General features: G+C 39.7%; 1 protein-coding gene across 6 annotated transcripts in view; it reads left to right on the plus strand.

The window, feature by feature from the left end:
- Window positions 1-21,203, plus strand: part of LOC110982457 (cGMP-specific 3',5'-cyclic phosphodiesterase-like) — a 154,072-nt gene that overhangs the window by 40,354 nt on the left and 92,515 nt on the right. For all 6 annotated transcript variants that reach the window (XM_022240854.2, XM_022240857.2, XM_022240856.2 and 3 more), the window contains exon 3: window positions 20,599-20,688. In XM_022240854.2, the coding sequence (XP_022096546.2) occupies window positions 20,599-20,688 (90 nt within the window). The remainder of the gene's footprint in view (window positions 1-20,598; window positions 20,689-21,203) is intronic.

Raw genomic sequence — 21,203 nt, forward strand, 5'->3', positions numbered from 1 at the left:
TCTGGAATGCTTCTTTCTGGACAATCACACATTGGAAACATACATGTATGCTGTTGGAAGCAATCCATCAAAGTGAAGTGATAAAATTTGTCATTCCCCAACACAAGTTAGAGCTTGTGCGTTTTGGTATCATTTTTGTGGGAGAAAATTGGCAACAGGTAACTTTGGTCCACCAGTTCAATTGATGTTGTAACATGAAGCACATGATGAAAGTAACACAGTTACAAGTTTTCCTGAAGTCCCCCCAAATCACTGGCTGTCCATTGGAAGTAAAGTTTCTTTCTACACATGTGTAAGGACTGCCTGCCTTGCCCCTTCACAAAATTCACAAACTGGACGGGAACGGGGAAATGTGGATTCTTTTAAGCTTCTACAGTATTTTAAGCCAGAATTCGTTACGCCATAATCGTTGCTAATCAGTCATGAATACAGGATGATTTCCTAATAAAATAGAAGTGCAGAACTAGCATTTTCACCAGGCAGAAAATAAGCATTACACTTCACCGGTGATTGTGATGAGTTTGGTTGCTTAATGTGGAATTTAGACTTATACATTGGAACTGAGTGCTAAATCAACTATGAAATGAACCACTGTGACAAATTGCTTGCAGTAGTGCAATTCACCAGGAGTTACATGTAGCTGTGTGGCCTAAACACTCCTGTAATTTTTTTGTGTTTCTTATGAATTGCAATTTATCTTTTAAAATGGACTTAAAGGACAGGAAACACTAACAGAATGGTCAACAATATCACACATTTTGTTCTAAAAAAATTATACAGATTTCTTTTATTATTTTCTGAGAAAGTAAAGTATCCACTGAATAATTGAATAGTTGATTGAATAAATTAAATTGAAAATGAAAATTAGAAAAATCTCATGGAATAGAAATTCTCAGGAATGCAAATGATCCTGTTGACTTTTTACAACTTAAAAAATGATCAGACATAACAAAACGTACATTTACCATATGTATGCCACCTTCTGCATGTACAATGTACATTTCAGGGTCTTTGTAGTGCAATTTATATTACATTTGCCCATGAAAATGTACATGTAGTTTTGTGTTTTAGTTAGCCTAAATTCAAATATTTGTTTTGCCATTTGAACATGTACAAGTTCTTTGGTGCCTTTTTAGTTTTTCTGCTAACACAAATTTCCATATCCATGAGTAGAAGTGTGATGTCATCCTGGGAACTAAACCTCAATGTTGCATTGATTTGTGCACAAAAAGTGCTGCAAGTTTTGATGGTGTAATTTTGTTTTCTTTGGTGATTTATTATTGTGTAAAAAATGAGTAACTCTTTCTCAGAAAAGCTTTCAATGAGCAACTTTTTGGTTCACAATTTGCATACCAGAACAGTGAAACTGAACAGTGTCTTCCCTGAATGGCATCACAGGGGTCAAATTAACTTCAGTCTCTTGGTACGGTACCCCGCTGGGCCGGTGGGGAAGTGCACTACATACACTAGCCCTCGTGAACATTTGTGGCCCCGAGTTGAGTACATGTAATGAAATCAATCAGGCCCACCACACATGCATGCCCATTTGCATCAGTGGAATTTCTCTATCCAAAACAATTGATTGGCCAGCCTTGCTGGATTTACATGTAAACACACTTTTTAAGGCCACAAAACTAGTTCTGCTTCTGGTTACTCGACCAATAATAATTTTGGAAAGTAAATTGGAAAAACACATTTGAAAATTCGGGAAAAAAAAGAAAGTTGCACCTGCAACAAAGAACATGTTAAATACACACCTTTATTTGGGGAGCACCTACCTTGAGGCCAATCGGGGAGAGAACAATTGTCCCCTCCCTATTAAGGAATCCAAAGAACGGGCCAGTAAAGGACGTAAATGAATTTGCACAAGTCTATTTCTTTACTGTTTGTTAATGTAGTACAAAACGAAATACAAAGTTATAAAAAACTGTCGCCTGACCATAATTAAATGCCCAAATTAGTTGACACTTTTAACCTACTTCGGCCTGAATCTTCCTTATACGAGTCCTTTGCAGTCTCTGACTGCCAGCACCCATGCTTCCATGCAGCCCAAAGCACTTTGGATCTAAGCCAACTGAACTAAGAGCATTCTTCAGCAGCTCCAAACACCTGGAATACAACAGCTGACCATGCCTCGGTACATTATGTGACTGAAGAAATTGCAGTGGTAAATTAAAAAACCCTTCGTCCATATTGTCATTTAATTCAGCTAGTTCGAAATGTATGTACCTATGGGGTAACATGGTGATGGACCATGTGGGGTTATAAGTAGCACCTATGAAGATCCATACATCTTGTCTGAATACATCAGTTTTACTCTTGCATATAAAAATATTAACATGGGAGGGATAAATTTTTACGTAATACACAGTGTGATATCTGAGAGAATACTAGGAGAACCATATTTAGCAACAGTGGTTTTAAGAATTTCTGGCATAATAGGATCCTTCTTTGTTACGGGTTTGGCAAGAAGCTTGTGACGCCCAGAACAACAGTGCATAAGAAAGAACTGTCACATAGATTTGGAACATCTGGTATACAATCATCAGGGTTCGAAATTCGTTTTTTAGGGGCCTAGGCCATTTTGGCCTTGGAGAAGTCAAAATTTCCAGGGGCATAAAGGCCACTTAAAAGGGCACAGAGGCCATTGTCGAAAATTGATAAGGGCCCAAAGGCAAATTTGTCAAAACACAATCTGTGCAACCTCTAAAGTGCATTCGTTTGCTTTATTGTGGAAAAAAGTTGACCGAAACCTAACTCCAGGAATTGTTATACTCTATGAACAGGGCATGAACAGGGCATGAGTTGCACATAAATGATCGTCAAATTAATTAAAAATTTTTCATAACACTTAAAAATGTGTGCACATCCCTTTTGTTGACTTTTAGACTTTCAAGTTACCAGCTGAATAATCTACACTGTATCTAAGAACCCTGCCATCCCCTTATGCTTCCCACCCTGACATGAAAACATGAGCAATAAGGGTTAAGGGTTATCAAGTTCTGCTGCCCTTTTACTTTTTTTTGGCTTTTTCGCAACTGTGCGAAAAAGGCATTCTTTTTGTTCTAATTTTTTTTTCTTTTTCTTCCTTTTCTTCCTCTTCTTCTTCTCCCCAAAAGGCCATTTAATTTGTGCACGTTTTTTCTGGCCACCACTTTAGTGCCTAAACAACTTCCGAATGTCATTAAACTTACACCAATGAAGGAACTTATGCATAGAAGTATGACGTCATGATGACGCCATCAAGTGATTTTTTATTGATTTTTCGATTTTTTTTCGGCATATTCACTTTGTACACGTTTTTGAGGCACAGTTTTGGTCACTTAGCAATTCTCAATCATTATCAAACTTACACCCAATGACGACCCACACGCAAAGTATTTTCCAAATTGATGATGTCACATGACGTCATCATATGATTTGTTAAGCATTTTTAAATCTTTAATTTTCCCCATAGACTTTGTACATAGATTTCAAGTTGCAATATCTTCAGCTAGCAGACTTGAATCGGTCTAAAAGTTACACCAAGCGCAGATGATCAGGCAAATATTCTACCAAAGTAGTGACGTCATGATGAAGTCATCATGTAAATTGTTTTGAAATTTCAATCTTTATTTTTTCCCATAGCATCACTATATCACATAAACCAAAGTTACACTGATAAAACATTCTCTGTTGAACATTTGTTTTAAATTATATTCACTGACTATTTTTTGCCTTTACTTTTCCAGTATACACAAATTGTTCAAAATTTCAAAACAATGCGAAAAAGCCCTCTGTTCTGTTGGCAAACAGACAGCTAACCTCTCGTTTACCCTTTACTTTTGTTTGTTGCCAGCAATGTGGGGCGGGAGATATATTTGGAGCCTGCATTGCCGCCGTGGCCGCATCTTCACCCGGCACAGATTTCGGGAAATCACGGTGCCGTCAACATTACCGATCTCGGAGCTACACTCGGTGACACCACCACTTACCCTTGCATAAAAAAATCCAATTTCTTGCATTTTGTAGCCAAGTTGCAGAGTTCCTTTTGAAAGGAACGTTTCAAACACGTTCTTCCCAAGGCATTGTCGCATGTCGTACAAACTGACAGCGGGCCAGTAGCGATAGGAGAACTTCGATTCCACGTGGCTGGTCTGCGTCCCTTGAAGCACGTACTATATGTGACGCGGATCAATGCGGAGTGCACTGGTGGTACATGTACATGTATATGCAACAGTGCATTATGGGACACTCCGATTAGCTACACGTATCCGTAAGGGTACGGTTTTGTGCTTGCGCACGTGCAGCGGATCAATGTGAAAGTGTGCAATAGCGGTATATGCAGCAATGCATTATGGGACACCGCGCTTAGCAATCCGTAAGGGGTGCAGGTCTGTGCTTGCTAACATGCGTGATGTTCATTGCTACAAGAAGTCGAACAGTCAACACTACCCCCTCTGGACAGTCCATGTAGCGCACACGTGGCTTGGCCTGTAACGCATGGGGTACGCATATCTATAGTAACAGCTCGCTGCTTGAGAAATTTTGTGAATACGCATTTGCGTGAGTGAAGGCAATGTGGCCATATACCATGCAGGCTGTGCAAGCCCGATCGCTCGTGGTATGGTCTCGCCGACTGTTGCGGCCGGCGAGCGCTAGCGCTGGGCTGAATTTATTGTTAATTATTTTGACAACTCACTGGAAAGGGCACAACGGCCAAAGTGTGCATAGGGCACAGCAAAAGTGGCCGTGGACAATGCAATTTTCCGAGGGGCATCACGGCAAGTAAAAGGGCCATCGTGAATTTCGAACCCAGAATCATGTTTCCATTTTTTTGGCATAAAAAACAGTTTCTATTCTAGAAAAGGCCGCGTCTGATTGATATAACTGAATAAGAAACCGACTGATGGAATTTTTGAAGCTGGAAGATACAAAAGCATGAATGTGCATCACACCAGTTCTGCCAGAATGCAAAGGCTCTGTTGTATATAAGAACTGTGTTGGGAGCCCTGGAAGCTGATAAGACGTCACTCAAAGCTTTATCATTTAAGCTTTATCTTCCAACGACAATCTGTAAAACATACATACATTATAGAATGTATACAAACTAGAAAGAAGTAACTTCTAATCATCTAATGCAAAGTGAAAAGGAATATTTTTATACACTGCGTGCTACCTGTAATCTGGTACCACAAGGTTACATGTACTTCTTTTGTATATCTAACCTTTGTCATACGGCAGTCAGACCTTTGTCATGCGGCAGTCAGACCTTTGTCATACGGCAGTTAGTCCTCTGTCATACGGCAGTTAGTCCTCTGTCGTACGGCAGTCAGACCTTGGTCGTACGGCAGTCAGACCTTTGTCATAGGGCAGTCAGACCTTTGTCATACGGCAGTCAGACCTTTGTCGTACGGCAGTCAGACCTTTGTCATATGGCAGTCAGACCTTTGTCATACGGCAGTTAGTCCTCTGTCGTATGGCAGTCAGACCTTTGTCGTACGGCAGTCAGACCTTTGTCATACGGCAGTCAGACCTTTGTCATACGGCAGTTAGTCCTCTGTCGTACGGCAGTCAGACCTTTGTCATATGGCAGTCAGACCTTTGTCATACGGCAGTTAGTCCTCTGTCATACGGCAGTTAGTCCTCTGTCGTACGGCAGTCAGACCTTTGTCGTACGGCAGTCAGGCCTTTGTCATACGGCAGTCAGACCTTTGTCATATGGCAGTCAGACTTGTGCCATGCTGCGGTCAGAACAGTGCCATGTAGCTGAGGGGGATGTGCTATGTGCACAAGAGATCGTGTCAAAATATGCCACATGGCACAAGTACATAACAGACATTTGAATGTTGAAATAAAACAATCATTCACTATGAAGGATACCAAAGGCCAAGTGGGTGGGTTCCACTCCAATGTGGAAAATTATACTGATAAGTAAAGTAAGGGGTAGGAATCAGTTTTAATGAGCTCCTGTTAATCTGATGCACATAACAAAACTTATGAATTCATGTGTGCCAAACGCAGAATTATGACAGCGACCTTGCATGAAAATACTCCGGGAATCAGAAAATTTCATTGAATCTAACACTAGAGTGCGAAATGAGCTGTGTTCTGAAAAAACAGGGGCCAAAACGGAGAAGAAGGCCAAACTGGGATAACTAATGTTCCAAGTGCCTTACAAGCTTTGAGATGGCTCAAAACATTTCCTATTAAGCAGATAGGAGGAACTAACCAGTTATTGACAGAACTCTAATTAAAAGCAAAGGCATCAACGCCACTTGTGTTTGGACAAAAGTATTTGGAGTTAAATACAGGCAACTTGGCATTATGTCCATCTGCAAACCAGACCACGTGATGGGGACCACAGATGTTAGCAAGGAACTCAAAAATGTTTTTGATACTCCCCAATCATCAAAATCAAGCAAACGACTCAGGTCATCTGCTGTACAGTTATTGAGCCTCGGAATCCACTGAATGTGGAAGGAGATAGAATGCTGCCGACAATTTTCAAATGTCTCCAAACTTGCAACTCAGGCACCATGCTACCCTTCACTATGATTGAAACAACACCTTTATTATCTGTGTAAAACTTGACTGTTTTACCTGCAATCTGAGGGGCGAAAGCTCACAAAGATTGGCTCACTGCCTTTAGCCTTCTCCAAGTGGAGCTCTCAACCCTTTCCTCTGCTACCAATTGGTGTGTAATTGTAAACCACCACAGCAAGATGCATCGGTGTATATCAGTACCTGTGGGAGTGAATATTGACCAATAGGCCTGTTTTTGTTCTAGCCAAAACCTTCGGAAGATTATTTAAGGTATCTGAAATATACAGCTGCAGATTTTGGATTCTTTTAGAAGAGATTTTAAATTAACCCATCCCTGCTCTCCATTCCAAGTTAGTCCTAGCCAATCCACCGATTGGGTATGAGTCCAGTGGGATTTATCTACATTTGGAACCAAACCTGCTTCTAATAGGTCCCATTTGACTCAGCTGCAATGGCACACAACTCAGCGGTTCTTTGTTTACCCTATTCGTTATCGAGAAACACAACAATGAAGATTCCCTTCTCTCTCCAGTGCTGTATGAGAGGTCTCAAACATTTAGTAAACGCATTTGGGCAGTAGAGAGCCCAAAAGGTAATGCTGTAAATGAGAAGAATTTAACTGAACAATACCCATTTTTCAAGAAAAACTCAAGAATTTTATATGTTCAGTAAAAATGTTAATGTGATGGTACCCACATTTAAGGTCAAAGGAGAACATGAAATCACCTTTTTGAAAATATGCAATGGCCATGTTCCAATCTTCGAATTTAACTTTTTCATTCCAAAGGAATTTGACGTATCTAAGATCCAATATCAAACACTTCTTGCCAGAACTATTTACGGGAAACCGATCAGGGATTAACAATATTGGGTTGATTACTGCACTCAAAAATAATTCCTTTGGTTAACAACTCAGCAACAGCTTCGCGAACAAAACTGGTGTTATCGAGTGCTGATATGTTATTCCACATGAACCAAGGTGGAGGCACTTCTATGTGGGGGAGTTTATACCCCTTTATTTGAGTTAAAATGATATCCAAAACATAAGGACAAGCATTAATGGATTTCCAAAATGAATAGGCCCGTCTTAATCTACCTTTGACAAGTGGTTGGGCTAGACCTGGCTCATACTCAAAATAATCACTTTTAAGCTGAGTTCATACCCATTATCATTGGTAAACCCGTCTTGGTCTTGCATGTCCTCAGTATGTCTTGATACATGTACCTCGATGGATGACTGCAGACTATTGACCGGTTGTCTTTGGAGAGGCAGAGAAGGCTGTGGTGCAGTTCTTGCGCCAGTGGCCTGGTCTAGCTACTGCATGCAAAACAGTGATTGGTGGGCTTTGCACTTTTTCGCCATGGCTGACCTGGCAGTTGACAGCGTTGAAGCACAGGTGCGCATCTAGTTGCTGAGAGACAGCCACGAAAAAGATCAACTTCAGAGCTAGGGGAGGGTAGATCATCTTGCTTTGATGTGGTAGCAAGCAATCTTTTGACACCTTCATTCCATTGTATCTCCTCTTGTCTCTTCTTAGAGGAGGCTTGGTCTTGTGCTTTGCGTATGTGCTTGTCATCTTGTTCTCGCCCTCGGCACGCCCAGACTATGGTGTCTCACCGTAGTCATCCCATGCCTTCATAATATGTGCTCTGCCAGTAACTGCATTTACATGAACTGTGTCTAAACCAATAAAAGCTGAACCAAACCTGAACCCAAATGTTGGAGCTTCCCTACAGCTCTACATGTACATGTACTAGTAAGCTTTAGGATGTGAAGGAAGTACACGTATGTGTAGGTTACATTTAAGAGGTATTGAAGAGAAATCCTCCTTTCCCCAATTATAGCCTTTATACAACAGGTGGCAAGTCCATCTTCCAAACTTAACATTCATTAACTAATCAAACAGTTTTCCCATTTATGATAAAAAAATGTCCAAAAATGGGCTTCCGCAAGTTCCTTTTTTGCTGATTTTATAAACACTTGTTATGTATTAATGATATGCTGGTGACCCCAAACATCATGGGGAGATACGGCTGTAAACAGTGTGCATCTTCACATGCAAGTCTTTCAGTAGAGGCATGCTCAAAATGCAGTGTTCTTGCATGATTCTTGTCCAATACATTGATTGTTCCATCCATCAGTGCAGTTTGTAGTTTCGGACAGGAATCTTGTACGCTGAGACTCGGTCTCTACATTTCTGTACATGCTATAACATGTGGAATCAATGGTCAACGGACAATGCAATAAGGGTAGATTTTAGACCTGCCCGGTTGCCACAGAAAAGTAAAATAACAAGGATTTTTGGAAGACTTCTTAGACAAATTTCCAGCGTTTGCAGAAGTACTTCGAATTTAGAAAAGCGACACATAAGCCTCGCTGACTGCCTTGCTTGTTTTGTGTCGCTGTTGTCGGTGTACCATGCTGTGCTATTGGATGTGGGCAACGCCAGGTTTGGGACCCCCACCTCCCACCCCCCCCCACAACGCTGACTGTGTTATTCTCAGTGGCATAGGAATAGTCTGCATGTGAAAACATGAGTGCACCTCCACATGTACCGGTATGCCCTGCAAATTTACGTTCCTCTCCACCTACAAAGTCTCATACTCCTTCATTTCGGAACAAATTTCACAATTTTTTTGACCAGCTGAGAGTAAGATTTTAGGTTTATGTGTCTTAGAAATTAATGTACATAATATTGTGCATTTTCTGCACATCATCAAAATTCCTCATTTCAATGTATTTGGGTCACAACGATACCAGTTACATGTATCTGCATGCATGCTTCATGCATGCCTGTTGTTCCTTTCTCCATATTGCCGTCATCAACCCAACATAAACACAAAATTTGACCTCGTGTGTTTCCGAAATTGGCCCAGTTGGGTGTGGAAAGAAATTGCCTTTTATTTCTGTTGTTGATTTTGGCAGAAACATTTTTAGGGGTGGCCAATCTATATGTACCTCCAAAACCCTAGATATCAAAGTAGTTGAAGCCCTTTTCCTTTGCACTTTAAGGCAGTTTTTAGCAACTGTGTTATTATGGAGGATTTGAGATAATAGATACTGAGATCAAGAACAGTGTACTTACAGAACATCCGAAGGAATTCTGGTTCCTCAGGCCCAATGCTTGGCATGATTGAATGGTTACTATTAAGTCCTGACCCCACCTGGATAGGCATGGATTTTGAAAACAGCTGCTAGCTGTTTGAGTGTTTTGATAATTGGCCGAAAGCCCTATCCATATACTACACTGTGTATCCTCACCTGCCTTTCTTCATCCATGTAGGGTACTAGCATTCAACAGGGAGTAAAACTTTTTGTAGGCCTACCCTGAACTCTCTGCCAGAGACTAGCACTGGACAAACACCATGGAACCAGTAAAACAAAGAATATGAGATCCGTGTGTCATTGAGTTGCACGTATGATTGGATTTGAGCAAGTGTCTGCTGGTAACAATACTCGCTATTTTACTGATGCAAAATATGTTTCATCCACAAAAACAGTTGGTGTACATGTACATACATGTATGTATGATCAATTAAGGGAACACACTTCTGAGGATGTACACTACTTGCAATGCACATTTTAATGATTATTTTCTTGTAGGTTTATTGCTTTATGTATATACATGCACTTTGGTGGCCTTCATTCCACCAACATGTCTTGCAGGGACTGACAATTATGTGTGCATTATGAGGGTGTGCCAGTTAATGTTAATAATTGAAGAAGCCGACATTTCATTTTATAGAATTATTGATTCATTTTTGACATCAGAAATGCTTTGAAAAGAGCATCATGCTGGGTAATTTGTTGCCAAACATCTCTAAAGAGAAAGTTGTAGATGGATAGGAAGAAAGGTTATCATTTGTTGCTGGGAAGGAACATGTCTATAGGTCACTCAGACAGAAAGTGCAATGCTTTTAAATGACACAGCACTGAGGCATATTTAAAAAAATATTTTGACCTGCGAAATTGTCTGGAAGGTGGCAGGTCAGGGATTGTTAAAATACAGGGATTTAAAGGGATGACATGGTCGCGTGTGTTCCACTGTATTATTTGCATGTAATTGAACTGGGATCCTCCCTTGCATCTGGAAAGCAATCATAATGCAGTGAAATTGTGTGAAATACACCTTCCAGGTTTTTCGTCTTTTATTTTTAATTTTAGAAAACTACCTGTTTTGCAAAAATTTAAATGACTTGCGGGGGTCCCATCACAGTAATTGTGTCCTGACCCACAATTTGTCAGTCTGATGGGAAAGTGAATGAAAGATCAATTTTATGAGAGGTCGATAGTGTCCTTTCATTATCAATTTTTTTGTTCTGTAATTGAATATTGTACAAACACATAACTATAAATGCAGATCACAGGCCTCTGTCAAAGAAAAGTTTCAAGATACTGTTGTAGTAGAGAAACTTGATTGATCGGTGTTTGAACCAATTCTGTTGCTTCTTTTTCCCCTTGCAGTGGATTCATTTAATGTATTGTGTTCATTCCTCTGTCCATGAATCCACATCTAGCAGGCTGCATATTTATCACATGGGGTCGGTGTGCATGCAGACAGCATAATTGATGTGATGTTTCATTCTTAATGGTTGTTCATTGACGAGGCTGGCTGTGAATGCAATTATACCTTTTGTGCACTGTGCATAAAACACTTACACATCAGGTCATTCTCCAAACACTTAAAATTGAAAATAAGAAGTTGTCTTCCATGCAGCCCCCTAAAAAAACACAAGGAAAGAATAGTAAAACAAAGGTTAAAATGATTTAACAAGTGAAACGTTAATGAAGAAAAGAGTCCACAAAAAAGCCCCATAATCTCACCAAACACGTACTGGTATTACAACATACATGAGAATGCGTGTACTGTACATTGTATATGTACACTGTACATTTATGTAAGTTTTTGTATGATACATATTAGCATAATTGCAGTATCCATAGAAAAGAAAGTTTTGTAGGTACCGGTACAAAAATGTAATGAATTGGTTTGCTAAGATTTTTGCCAACAAATTTTTGAGATTTTGAGAGCAGTGTTCTGAGTAGCACCATTTTTATATCTAGGGACATGATCATTGTATTTATTTGCCCCAAAGGAAAATGTATCCCAGGTGACAGTCTCATCACTATGGAAGATGGGGAATCATTTCGCATCATCTGTTCACATAAAGGCCTAATATCACTCTGAAGACACTCTGATGAGTTCTTGATGTTACGTCTTTTTGCCAAATTGTCTTGGCACTGAGGTTGATCACATTTGGATGCTTGATTTTTAAAAATTACAAGTCTGTGTATAGTACAGTGCTCTGGAATTTTCTGGATATCTGCACTCGTTGAAAATGTTGTTTGAAAAATACATGTAAATCTGACAGGCCCTTTTAAAAGAAAAGCATGTGAATACTTACCCATAAATTTTACTTTAACTATGGTAATACTGGTAAGTGATGCCAGTACCTTTCTAGCCAAAGGGCAAGGTACAAATTCTGCCAGTTTATAGCCTTGATGATTGTTTTCATTCAAAGCTGTCACCTGTCAGTCATCAGCTATGTATTTGCAGGAGTCAGTATTGTATAGCCAGAGATGCCTTTGTGCCTGTCATTAGTGACACGATTACTCTGTACTGATAGTCTTGCATTCAGCACTGGAAGTAAAGACAGATTAATAGCCAATTAAAAAGGCTTTCTCTGGTGTATTTAGAGGATGGTGTTATTCTACTGGTGTCACTGGTGAAATGCATGTACACCTTAGGCCACTGCAACCTTTGATTGAGTTGCTTGGGGCAGCGCAGAAAACACACATGAATGGAGACTTTACCACTGTGGCAAACTGTTAAATGCTCAATTGAATAACCACTGTAGGCCTAAGCTTGTACGTTTTCCTTTTTTCTGGACTTTTTTCACACTTTCCTCAAAGAATGCAGTTTTGAATTATTCCACAAACAGAGAAACCCACTGTTTGTTGTAGGCAGTCAGAGTACATTCAGATGATCAGTCAAAAAGAACAGATTTTACATTTTCATTCATATATGGGTCATTCCACGAAGTTCGGGCACAGTTTGTGACGGCGTCCCTTGCTACATCAATGAAAATAAACATTTTTTTTCCCTGCATGTGGATTCTAAATTGACATTGTTCTAAATCTTGCTAGGTTCTTGTAGTGGTGTGCTTCATTTTTGCTGAATAATATGACTTATTCTGTTGAAATGTGAAAATAAAGGGCACTAAAAGTTACCGATGTAACAAGGAACGCCGTCACAAACTGTGCCAAAACTTCATGGAATGACCCATATGTCCTTGTGTTTTCTTCACATAGGGAGAGTGGAAAAAAGAGATGGTTGGGACTATGAAAAAGGGCCAGAGATTTCCACTTGAACAGTAGACAGTGTATCAAAGTTGGGAAAAACATGAAAACATATTTAGAAATTAATAAGTGCTCCACACACTTGGCCAATCCAAAGAGCACTGAGCAATTTTTTTGGCAGTTTTGGTCGTCCACTTTTAAAATGACATCTACCATGTGACCCACATACTGATACACTTTTGGTCGAGGCTGAATATAGGATTGCCTTCAACATTTGGAAAACTCTAAAATTCTTGCAGATGTGCTGACTTGATCATTCAAAATCATCATTTCAAGCTCCTTTTGAAATAAAGCAAAAAATCATAAGTGACGGACTGCTGTTCATAATGTTGGGCAAAATTGGCAAGAACATGTCACCTTTAAATGTCACTTTTTAGCCTTAAAAGATATGAAGTTCATGCATATTACATGTCTCACAGAAATCTGGCATGTTTGTACATTATTAGTTTGGTTTGCTTAAGATTTTGCTATTCCAGTGGAGGTCTGGAGGAATGTACACTGTACATGTATGGTAAGCCTCAAAATCTGAAGTCCATTGCCCTCCAAACAGCTTTTGCAGAAGTTATACTGGAGATTAGCTTTTTTGATAGACATGGTCTATTTGTATTGGAATTTGATTGTGTTATGAACACATCCTGCTGTTATTTGTGGAGCATATGGTACTTGCATCTAATAAGCTATGCTCAACCTGCATTAGAATTAACACACTACCTGTCATTTGAACTCGGCCTTTGAGATATGATACAGAGCCAATAATATTTCAAGATGGTATGATAATACATGTTACTAATAAGGGTTGAGGTTCATCAAGTACTCACACGTAAGGATGTCTTTTCTGTTGATTTCCCCAGGGAGCACTTGGGACTTGATTGCAGTGAGTGGCTACATAAACCAGTCTGGAAGTTAATGTTGTGCATCTTGATTTAATCAGAAGGGATACGATGATCATGCAGCATGTCAGGTGCATGATGATGGGCATTATTGCGGTGTTCTCTTTGATGCTATCTGTGCAGTGATAAGTAAACTGCTCATCCCCCTGCAGCCCAAGTGCACAGCACTTTCACTATGGAGGTCTGTGCTGGCCAGATGATGGTGTCAGGCTTGGGATTGCAACCTTGTGTGTTACAGCAAACCATCAACTTTATTAATCTGGAATTACCTCAAGGATAGGAAAATCCATTCCAAACAACTTTGCCTTAATATTTTGATAAGTGCACCATATCCAAACAAAGCAATATATGTTGCTTGCACACTTCAAACAAGTTCATGGATTAGTCTAATGCATGTACATGTACATGTATGTACAATGTACTGTACCTGCACAAGTGAAAGATATACATGAAAACAAGTGAGCATACTGTAACTAAGTATGTGTACATGTGCTGATATTTTCAGTGGCATGCAATATAAAGCTTGGGTCAAACATAATTGAATTTTTAACTTGAAGTCAATTTCCATGTGTCATTTATCTATTTTACATAAAATTTCACAGACAAAACTTTTTTGACGCAGTGCACTGTGCTTAAAAAAAGCAGCATACACATTGACACTGTACACATAGACTTGAATTCTACCCAGAAATTCTTGATCATTGAATTTGGGCGGGAGTTAACCCATCTTCTGTAAGTGCCATTCACTGCCTGAAGGGAACTAGAATCAGTGACTGTGGAAAGTTCCCCCACCCCATCCCCCTAAAAGAGTAGAGTCATGGATCTAGTTCTTAGACTGGAGTTGATTAAACATGTAGTTTTTCAATTTTGTTGTACACATTGGATATCTCTGCATGCAGCCCCAGGCTGATCTCCTTCCCAGGTCTTGTAGGGGTGCCCCTATGCATGTTTATATACTATGAATAATGGATGGCAAGTTGGCAACAAGTGTAACCAGAGGGCCTGATGGCATCATAAATTGTGTGAATAAAAGGCTACTTACATCCTAGATGTCGCTATGTGGCTTTGGTGTAAATAGTCTTTTTGTTTTAAGGCATGCGATTGCACTCCCACACCATCACACGCCTAAAAGCTTCCCGAGAAGTGCAAATAATTGCACGCCTGAAACCATCCATACCGCACACCTCGGCAGGAGTTTACTTTATAATTATGCTTTGCAATTTTTGCGAAAAATGAAATGGAAAGAATCAAACATTACGCCTACCTAACAGTTAGTGATGACAAAATCATTTTTATTCTCCCGGCAAAACAGTTTTGTGTGACAGCTCTGTCAATGTACAATCGTTCAGCACACCCACGTCGCACAGCGCTGCAGCAGCATGCATTGCTTCATGAATAATACTACATACACCAGACTGTACATGGCTTCACAAGCTTGTACATGTCACATTCAGTGCCACAAGATCACACCACTTCCTAGTCAAATGATTCCAATGAATTTCCTGATTATCCCAAGTATTTTGTGGAGATGTCTGTCCTGTAAGTTGTTCCAATCACAACATTGGCATTTTTCTTTAAAAAATCTGGACTTTTACTCGCATCTGCACAAAATGATCTCCAGAAGTCGACAAGCTTTCATGAAGCAGGCTCCCGCACCCTACGCGTAGTGAACCAACGAATTCCTTTGAAGTTGAGACAAGGACCAGTCCAGTCAATCATGATGCATCACGTACATGTATAGCCTGAAAGCCATAGAGAGATCATGCCAGCCTGGTTCGCAGCAGATCTTTGTGTGCAGACACCTAAATTTTTAGTGTTATGAATGGAAATAACTCACAGGAAAGAGATTTGGTCAAAAGAAACCTCAGGAAAATCGGGAGATTTATTGGAAGAATTTAATGGAGAATATTGGAGTGATTTTGTGGTTTATTAGTCAGAGGAGCTCTGCATGGTCCTCGTCGAGGCTGCTATTAATGGAAAGGGCATGATTTTATTACCGTCATAAAACTTTGAATTTTTTTTACATGTATTGGACATACGGGAATCTCTTCGAGTTTGCTTGAAGTAAGCGGGTGTAATCTGAAACTGCTGCACTATTTTTTGTTGGTTTTGTTGATTGTTTATATGTAATTTTGACCCAATTTTATCTTCGTATTTTACTCTGTCTTGATTGGCCCAAGGCTTTGATTCCTTCTTCAGAGTCACACTCCTAGAAAATTTGCACACCTGGAAATGTCCAGGAGTTGTTTTTTTTTGCACGCCTGCAATTTCCAAATTACAAGGACTGTGTAAACATGCATCCTTGCAATAAAAACAGTCTAGCTGTGTATGCTTGGACATACAAATTCACGAACATATCGGTATACTCATTTTATTCAAAACTTCAGTGTTGAACTCGGCAGTCTGCAGCTTATTGAAGAGCAGAAGCAAATTGCTTTCTGAGAGGCGGATTGCAAACATGTACATATAGGTTTATGGCTACAAAAGTGCATCAGTTGAGGATAGGCTGGCATATTGCTTTTATGATATTATCTTCTGATTAATATCTAAAACTAACTGGCAGGGTTAATATTTTGAAATGCTTTCCAGCTATGGTAATGCATGCTGTACAGGGTCTATGCAGAAACTGTTCATAAGACAGCTAGAGCTCAGGAGAACAATGTTCTCTGTTTAATGTTCACTGTTTAACAGTTTACTATCACAACTTAATAATTTGCAATCTTTGTTATAATATTTATATTGAAGCATGTTGCAACATACGCTGACAGTGTAAATGGCTTCTGTAGGCCTAACCTCTGTGATTGATAGTTGTACTTGCTCTGGTAAAAAGTCTACATGTATACATGTACATGTACATCTGAATAAATCCCTCAACTGTTACACAAGTCATGGGCTTGACCTGCATATCAGGGTCAAATCCTTAAAGAAATAACAACCACCTAGCTTGTGCACTTGCCACAGCAGGACAATTTATCATGTCATACTGCTGTAGGAAAGATGTTACCTACATACATGTACCTAGCTGTGGGCCTATGGTCCAGTTACTGTACTTCCTTGCACGTGAGCATTGGAGACATATCTGTGATGGTTGCATGGTGCCGAGTGTCTGTCGCAAGGGTTATGTGCGATTTCCTCACTACTACATGTAGCTTCTACACAGTACACTTTACGGTAGCATGATATCAAACATCTCTCGTTTTTGCTGCATTTACATTAGTATTGGTGGTGCTGAGATATTCTTTGAATGGTACATGTAGAATTATAATTTTCCCGCCATACATGCGCATACTCTTTTATGCAGGTTATGTATATTGATGCACAAATTTGGCAACAATGGAACATTATTTGCTTGTTGAAAGCTGCCCTAATTGCATATACCATGGGGCATGTGCAGCGTATGCACCTCAGTCTTCCAGATTTTACATTTGGTTTTATGGCAGTCCTAGCTGGCTGTTTTCTTTCATCAGTTTCATGAATAGATCTCTCTCATTGGACGCCATCTTTGTAGGAAAATTACAACTGCTTATACAACGCCAACAGGTGCGTGTGTTTGCCATGTGCAAATGTTCTTAACTCATGGGCATGTTGATCCGTACACCGTGGCTGATGCATGTCACGAAACTTTGAAGTCAAACATGCTGATACATGGTCTGTAGGAAATGACATCATTCAAGAGAGACCTACGGCAACATTACCAGCAGTTTATCACTGCCAGTTAGGTAGAGGGATCGCCTTGTTGCCCTTTATCCGGCAAAAGGAAGACTAGTACAAAGTTTACCGAGTGGGTTCTTGCACGCATTTGGTGTGCAAGCAAAGACCAGACATTCCAGAATAAATATGTTGCATGTACTCAGTGTGCTCTACGTCAAACGCGTATAAACTTGCGCACCTATGCGGTAAGTTTGTACCAAAGGGTCAATATCAGTTAAAAATACGGCCTCTTATTTTCCTGCTCGGAGCGGATAACATAGAGGATTCCCATTGTAACTTGAGTAGACTCAGTGGTCTACAAGATACTGTAAGCTTCAGTTTCATTAAAGTGAGGTGTTGAGTTCAATCCCTGGAAATGCTACAGAGAAAGTTTTTTCAGATTAATGGAAAAGGGAAAGTCTAAACTTTGTGTGCATTTGTGGGACCAGAGGATATTTTTTGGTATGAGAAAGGAAGGTCTGGACTTCATAGGTCTGGTTCCCACCCCTGGAATATGAAAACACAATGCTAATAAATGCACTGAACCAGATGGCAACAAGGTTGTCACTGACGGGCAGTATATTTTCGTGAACCCAATGGCAACAGCCAAAGTGCGCATCCGTTACGGAGTACAACACACAGTTGTACGGAAATCGCATGCTTTATGTTCACATGACCAACCCCAGTGATAATCACGCGGAGTTTGCAATTGTGATGTGAAATTTTGGAGGAGTGCAGTCTCGATCCACACGACAAACATACAGGGACCTGTACAATTTAGTGACAGGGATGCGCTTTCTCACAACATGATGTTGCTGTGATGTTGATGCTCATGCAATTTCAGTGCATGAGAACTGTTTTCAACACGTGTAAAAGGGCCTTTGGATGGTTCTCTGGAGCTTCTCAAATATGAAATACAAACATTTGCACCCTCCACGAACATACCGATATGCACAAAGCTTTCAGATTGAATGTTTTCTGGACAGGAAAATGTGAAAAGTGCCTCTTCCAAAACCATTAAGCCTAAATTTTAAACAGTTTTCCCCTCATTATGTTGTTTGTCTTCACTTTAAACATACTGCATTGCCGACTTTTTAAAAGTTGAAATTCGTTTTTTAATTAGCCCCCAAAATATTAGTTGGAATGGATTTACCCTTGCAGTAATGTATACCCGATTAAAATGTTGTTGAGATCTGTGTATGTGTGAGGGGATAGTCTCACTTACATGTAGTTTCCTGATTTGTATACTTAAATATTCTTAACCGATGGGCATATTTCCTCTAAAACTGAAGGTCAGTCTTATAAATAAATTAAACCCCATTTAGCTGGTGACCTGAAAATACATGTACTTGTTGATGTTCTTGATGAAAATCTATTGATTGTTGAGTGCGAACATGAGTATGATAGTGTTCGGTCATGTATGTGTTTATGTTAGTTTCACAACTGACTTTGCAGAAGACAGATGGAATTCCTATCAGTTCAAACAAGGAATGCAGACAATCAAGGATGAGAGTCTGTGTTCATTGATGACCATTTAGCAAAACTATTATTACCACTGGCAGGTTTAAACATCCACACAGTGCCAGTACGTGAATCATTCCTTTTACAGCTTGCACCGTTTCAAAGCATTTTATGTTAAATGTTCACCTGCCGAGCAATACCGGGTACTTAGGTACCAATAGCTCAACACTTCAACAATAATGAATATGTGATGTACAGGGTATGCATGTGAAAGCATATGAACTCATGTACCAGCCACTCAAAGCTGACTTCAGAAATTCAGATGCAATCCTTACGAAAAAGATGACAGCAAGGCTATGAACAGGTAAGTAGCTGTCTGGTGAATAAATAAACAAAATGGTCTCCATGAAATGATTGTTTCTGTAAGATTTTTCAGCCCATTCTCACCTCCCTGAACGTGTCAGTTTAAAGCACTAAATGAGGTGCGGGAAAACTGTTTAAAATAAAGGACAAGAGGCTGTGGCTGAAGCAATTGCTATACTGCCAGCCGCTCTGTATGAAGACTTGGGTGTGCCTGATTGTCTTCTAGTAATTGCATGACAAACCAAAGGCAAATATAGATGCCAGCAAATCGCTGCAACAACACGCACAGATTTGATTCTCTCCAATTAGGTCGACCATCAAATCTAGGAGTAGGTAGCTACATGAACATGTAATTTGGTTTCTAGCGCTATCTTGAATGTCAAGGTGTATTGCAGAAAGGAGAGAGGATTGGCCAGTCTGTTTGCCTCACACTTGATTGCCCTTGGTTGGAATTATGTCGCTAGATGCAGAGTTGCATTAAAGTAATTAAATACATGTCTGCTGTGTCTCACTCCATTTCTCCAGTACCTACCTATATTTGGTGCACATCTATCCCAAGACTAGCTTACACAAAAGTTTCCAGTGTATTCTCATTTTGATAGAAGTCCTCAGTGGGCGTATAGGTATAGATAATGAACTAACTGTTCTGTTCAGAGGTAAATATTGACCCTGGAATGATATCATCCATGTATTCCCGTACCCAGTAGGCATTACCTGAACCTCTGTTGCTAAAAGTTCTTTGAATTCTCTAGTGGATGCCGAATTGTAATGCATTTTATAAAATGTCTTGCAGTTTTTTATATGTTTGTCTTGTGATGCCACAGTTTCCAATCACTGCCACTTAACGTTGTTGTGCACTAAATTCAAGTTGGTAAATCACAAGAAAATTCAAGGTCTGCTAAATACTGAGCTGACTGTTGTGATGTTGTCTTGGCTTTTTTCTTTAATATCTCGAGGATGCATGTACACCCATCAGCGTTTCCAGGGAGGGTGAACACTTTCTGCATTGGATCACCAAACGTTACAGAGATTTAGAAAGATAAAGCATTTCATGATATGATGTAACTAAGGGTAGCACTTTCTACCGTGTTACAAATTATGAACCAAGCATTTTTGCCTCTCCACCCATTTGAACATATTAACCAGCTTGCTGACTCTGTTGATCATCTACAACACCTGCAAGGAGTACAGTACCATAAAAGTGGCTGTCCCGAATGCTGTCTCAGTTTCACGCTTGTGGAAACAATATGTAACTTGGATGTTTTCTTTTTCTCTTTTGTTTGTTTTCCCCCCTGTCTGGCTGTCTAGGTCTTCAGAAACTATCTGACATTTTGCGGTATCGGCATCATGAATGCCCAGCTGTTTGAGATGTCTGTCAACGAGTACAAACGCAATCAGGTAATGCATGCATTTATCGTCGCAACACTGTCAACAGCACTGGAATCCATTTCATTTGTATGAACTTTATGTGCACGGGAACCATATTGCAATCCTGAAGCCCTTGTGTGATTTTTTTTCAGATGTCGTGAAAAGGTAGACGTATATATGTTTTCCCACAAGTTGAAGACTGTTCAAAATTAATTTCAAGTCAGATCTGTTTCTTTTTTATTATTTGTGTACATATGTATATTCATAATAATTTGAAACATTCAATATTTAAAGCCTTCCTGGATTTTCGTGTAGAATGTACATGTATGTGCACTTCCGAGGTATATGCCAATGGTACACTGACAAATAGTCTAATGAGTAGTCTTGACAAAGATCATTCAAAGTTACATTGCTAATTGTGCATGTTGAAAGGACAAGAAACTTTGAAGGGCTGTTTAAATGTACTGCTTCATGTACAGGTACATGTACCTTCCCTGCCTTATAGTGTACATGTAGGTGATGACAGTGTGGAAATTGGTGAGCAA

The sequence above is a fragment of the Acanthaster planci genome, linkage group LG13 (assembly GCF_054643075.1).
Source record: "Acanthaster planci isolate LZ-2023a linkage group LG13, COTS_SCS, whole genome shotgun sequence".
NCBI lineage: Eukaryota > Metazoa > Echinodermata > Asteroidea > Valvatida > Acanthasteridae > Acanthaster > Acanthaster planci.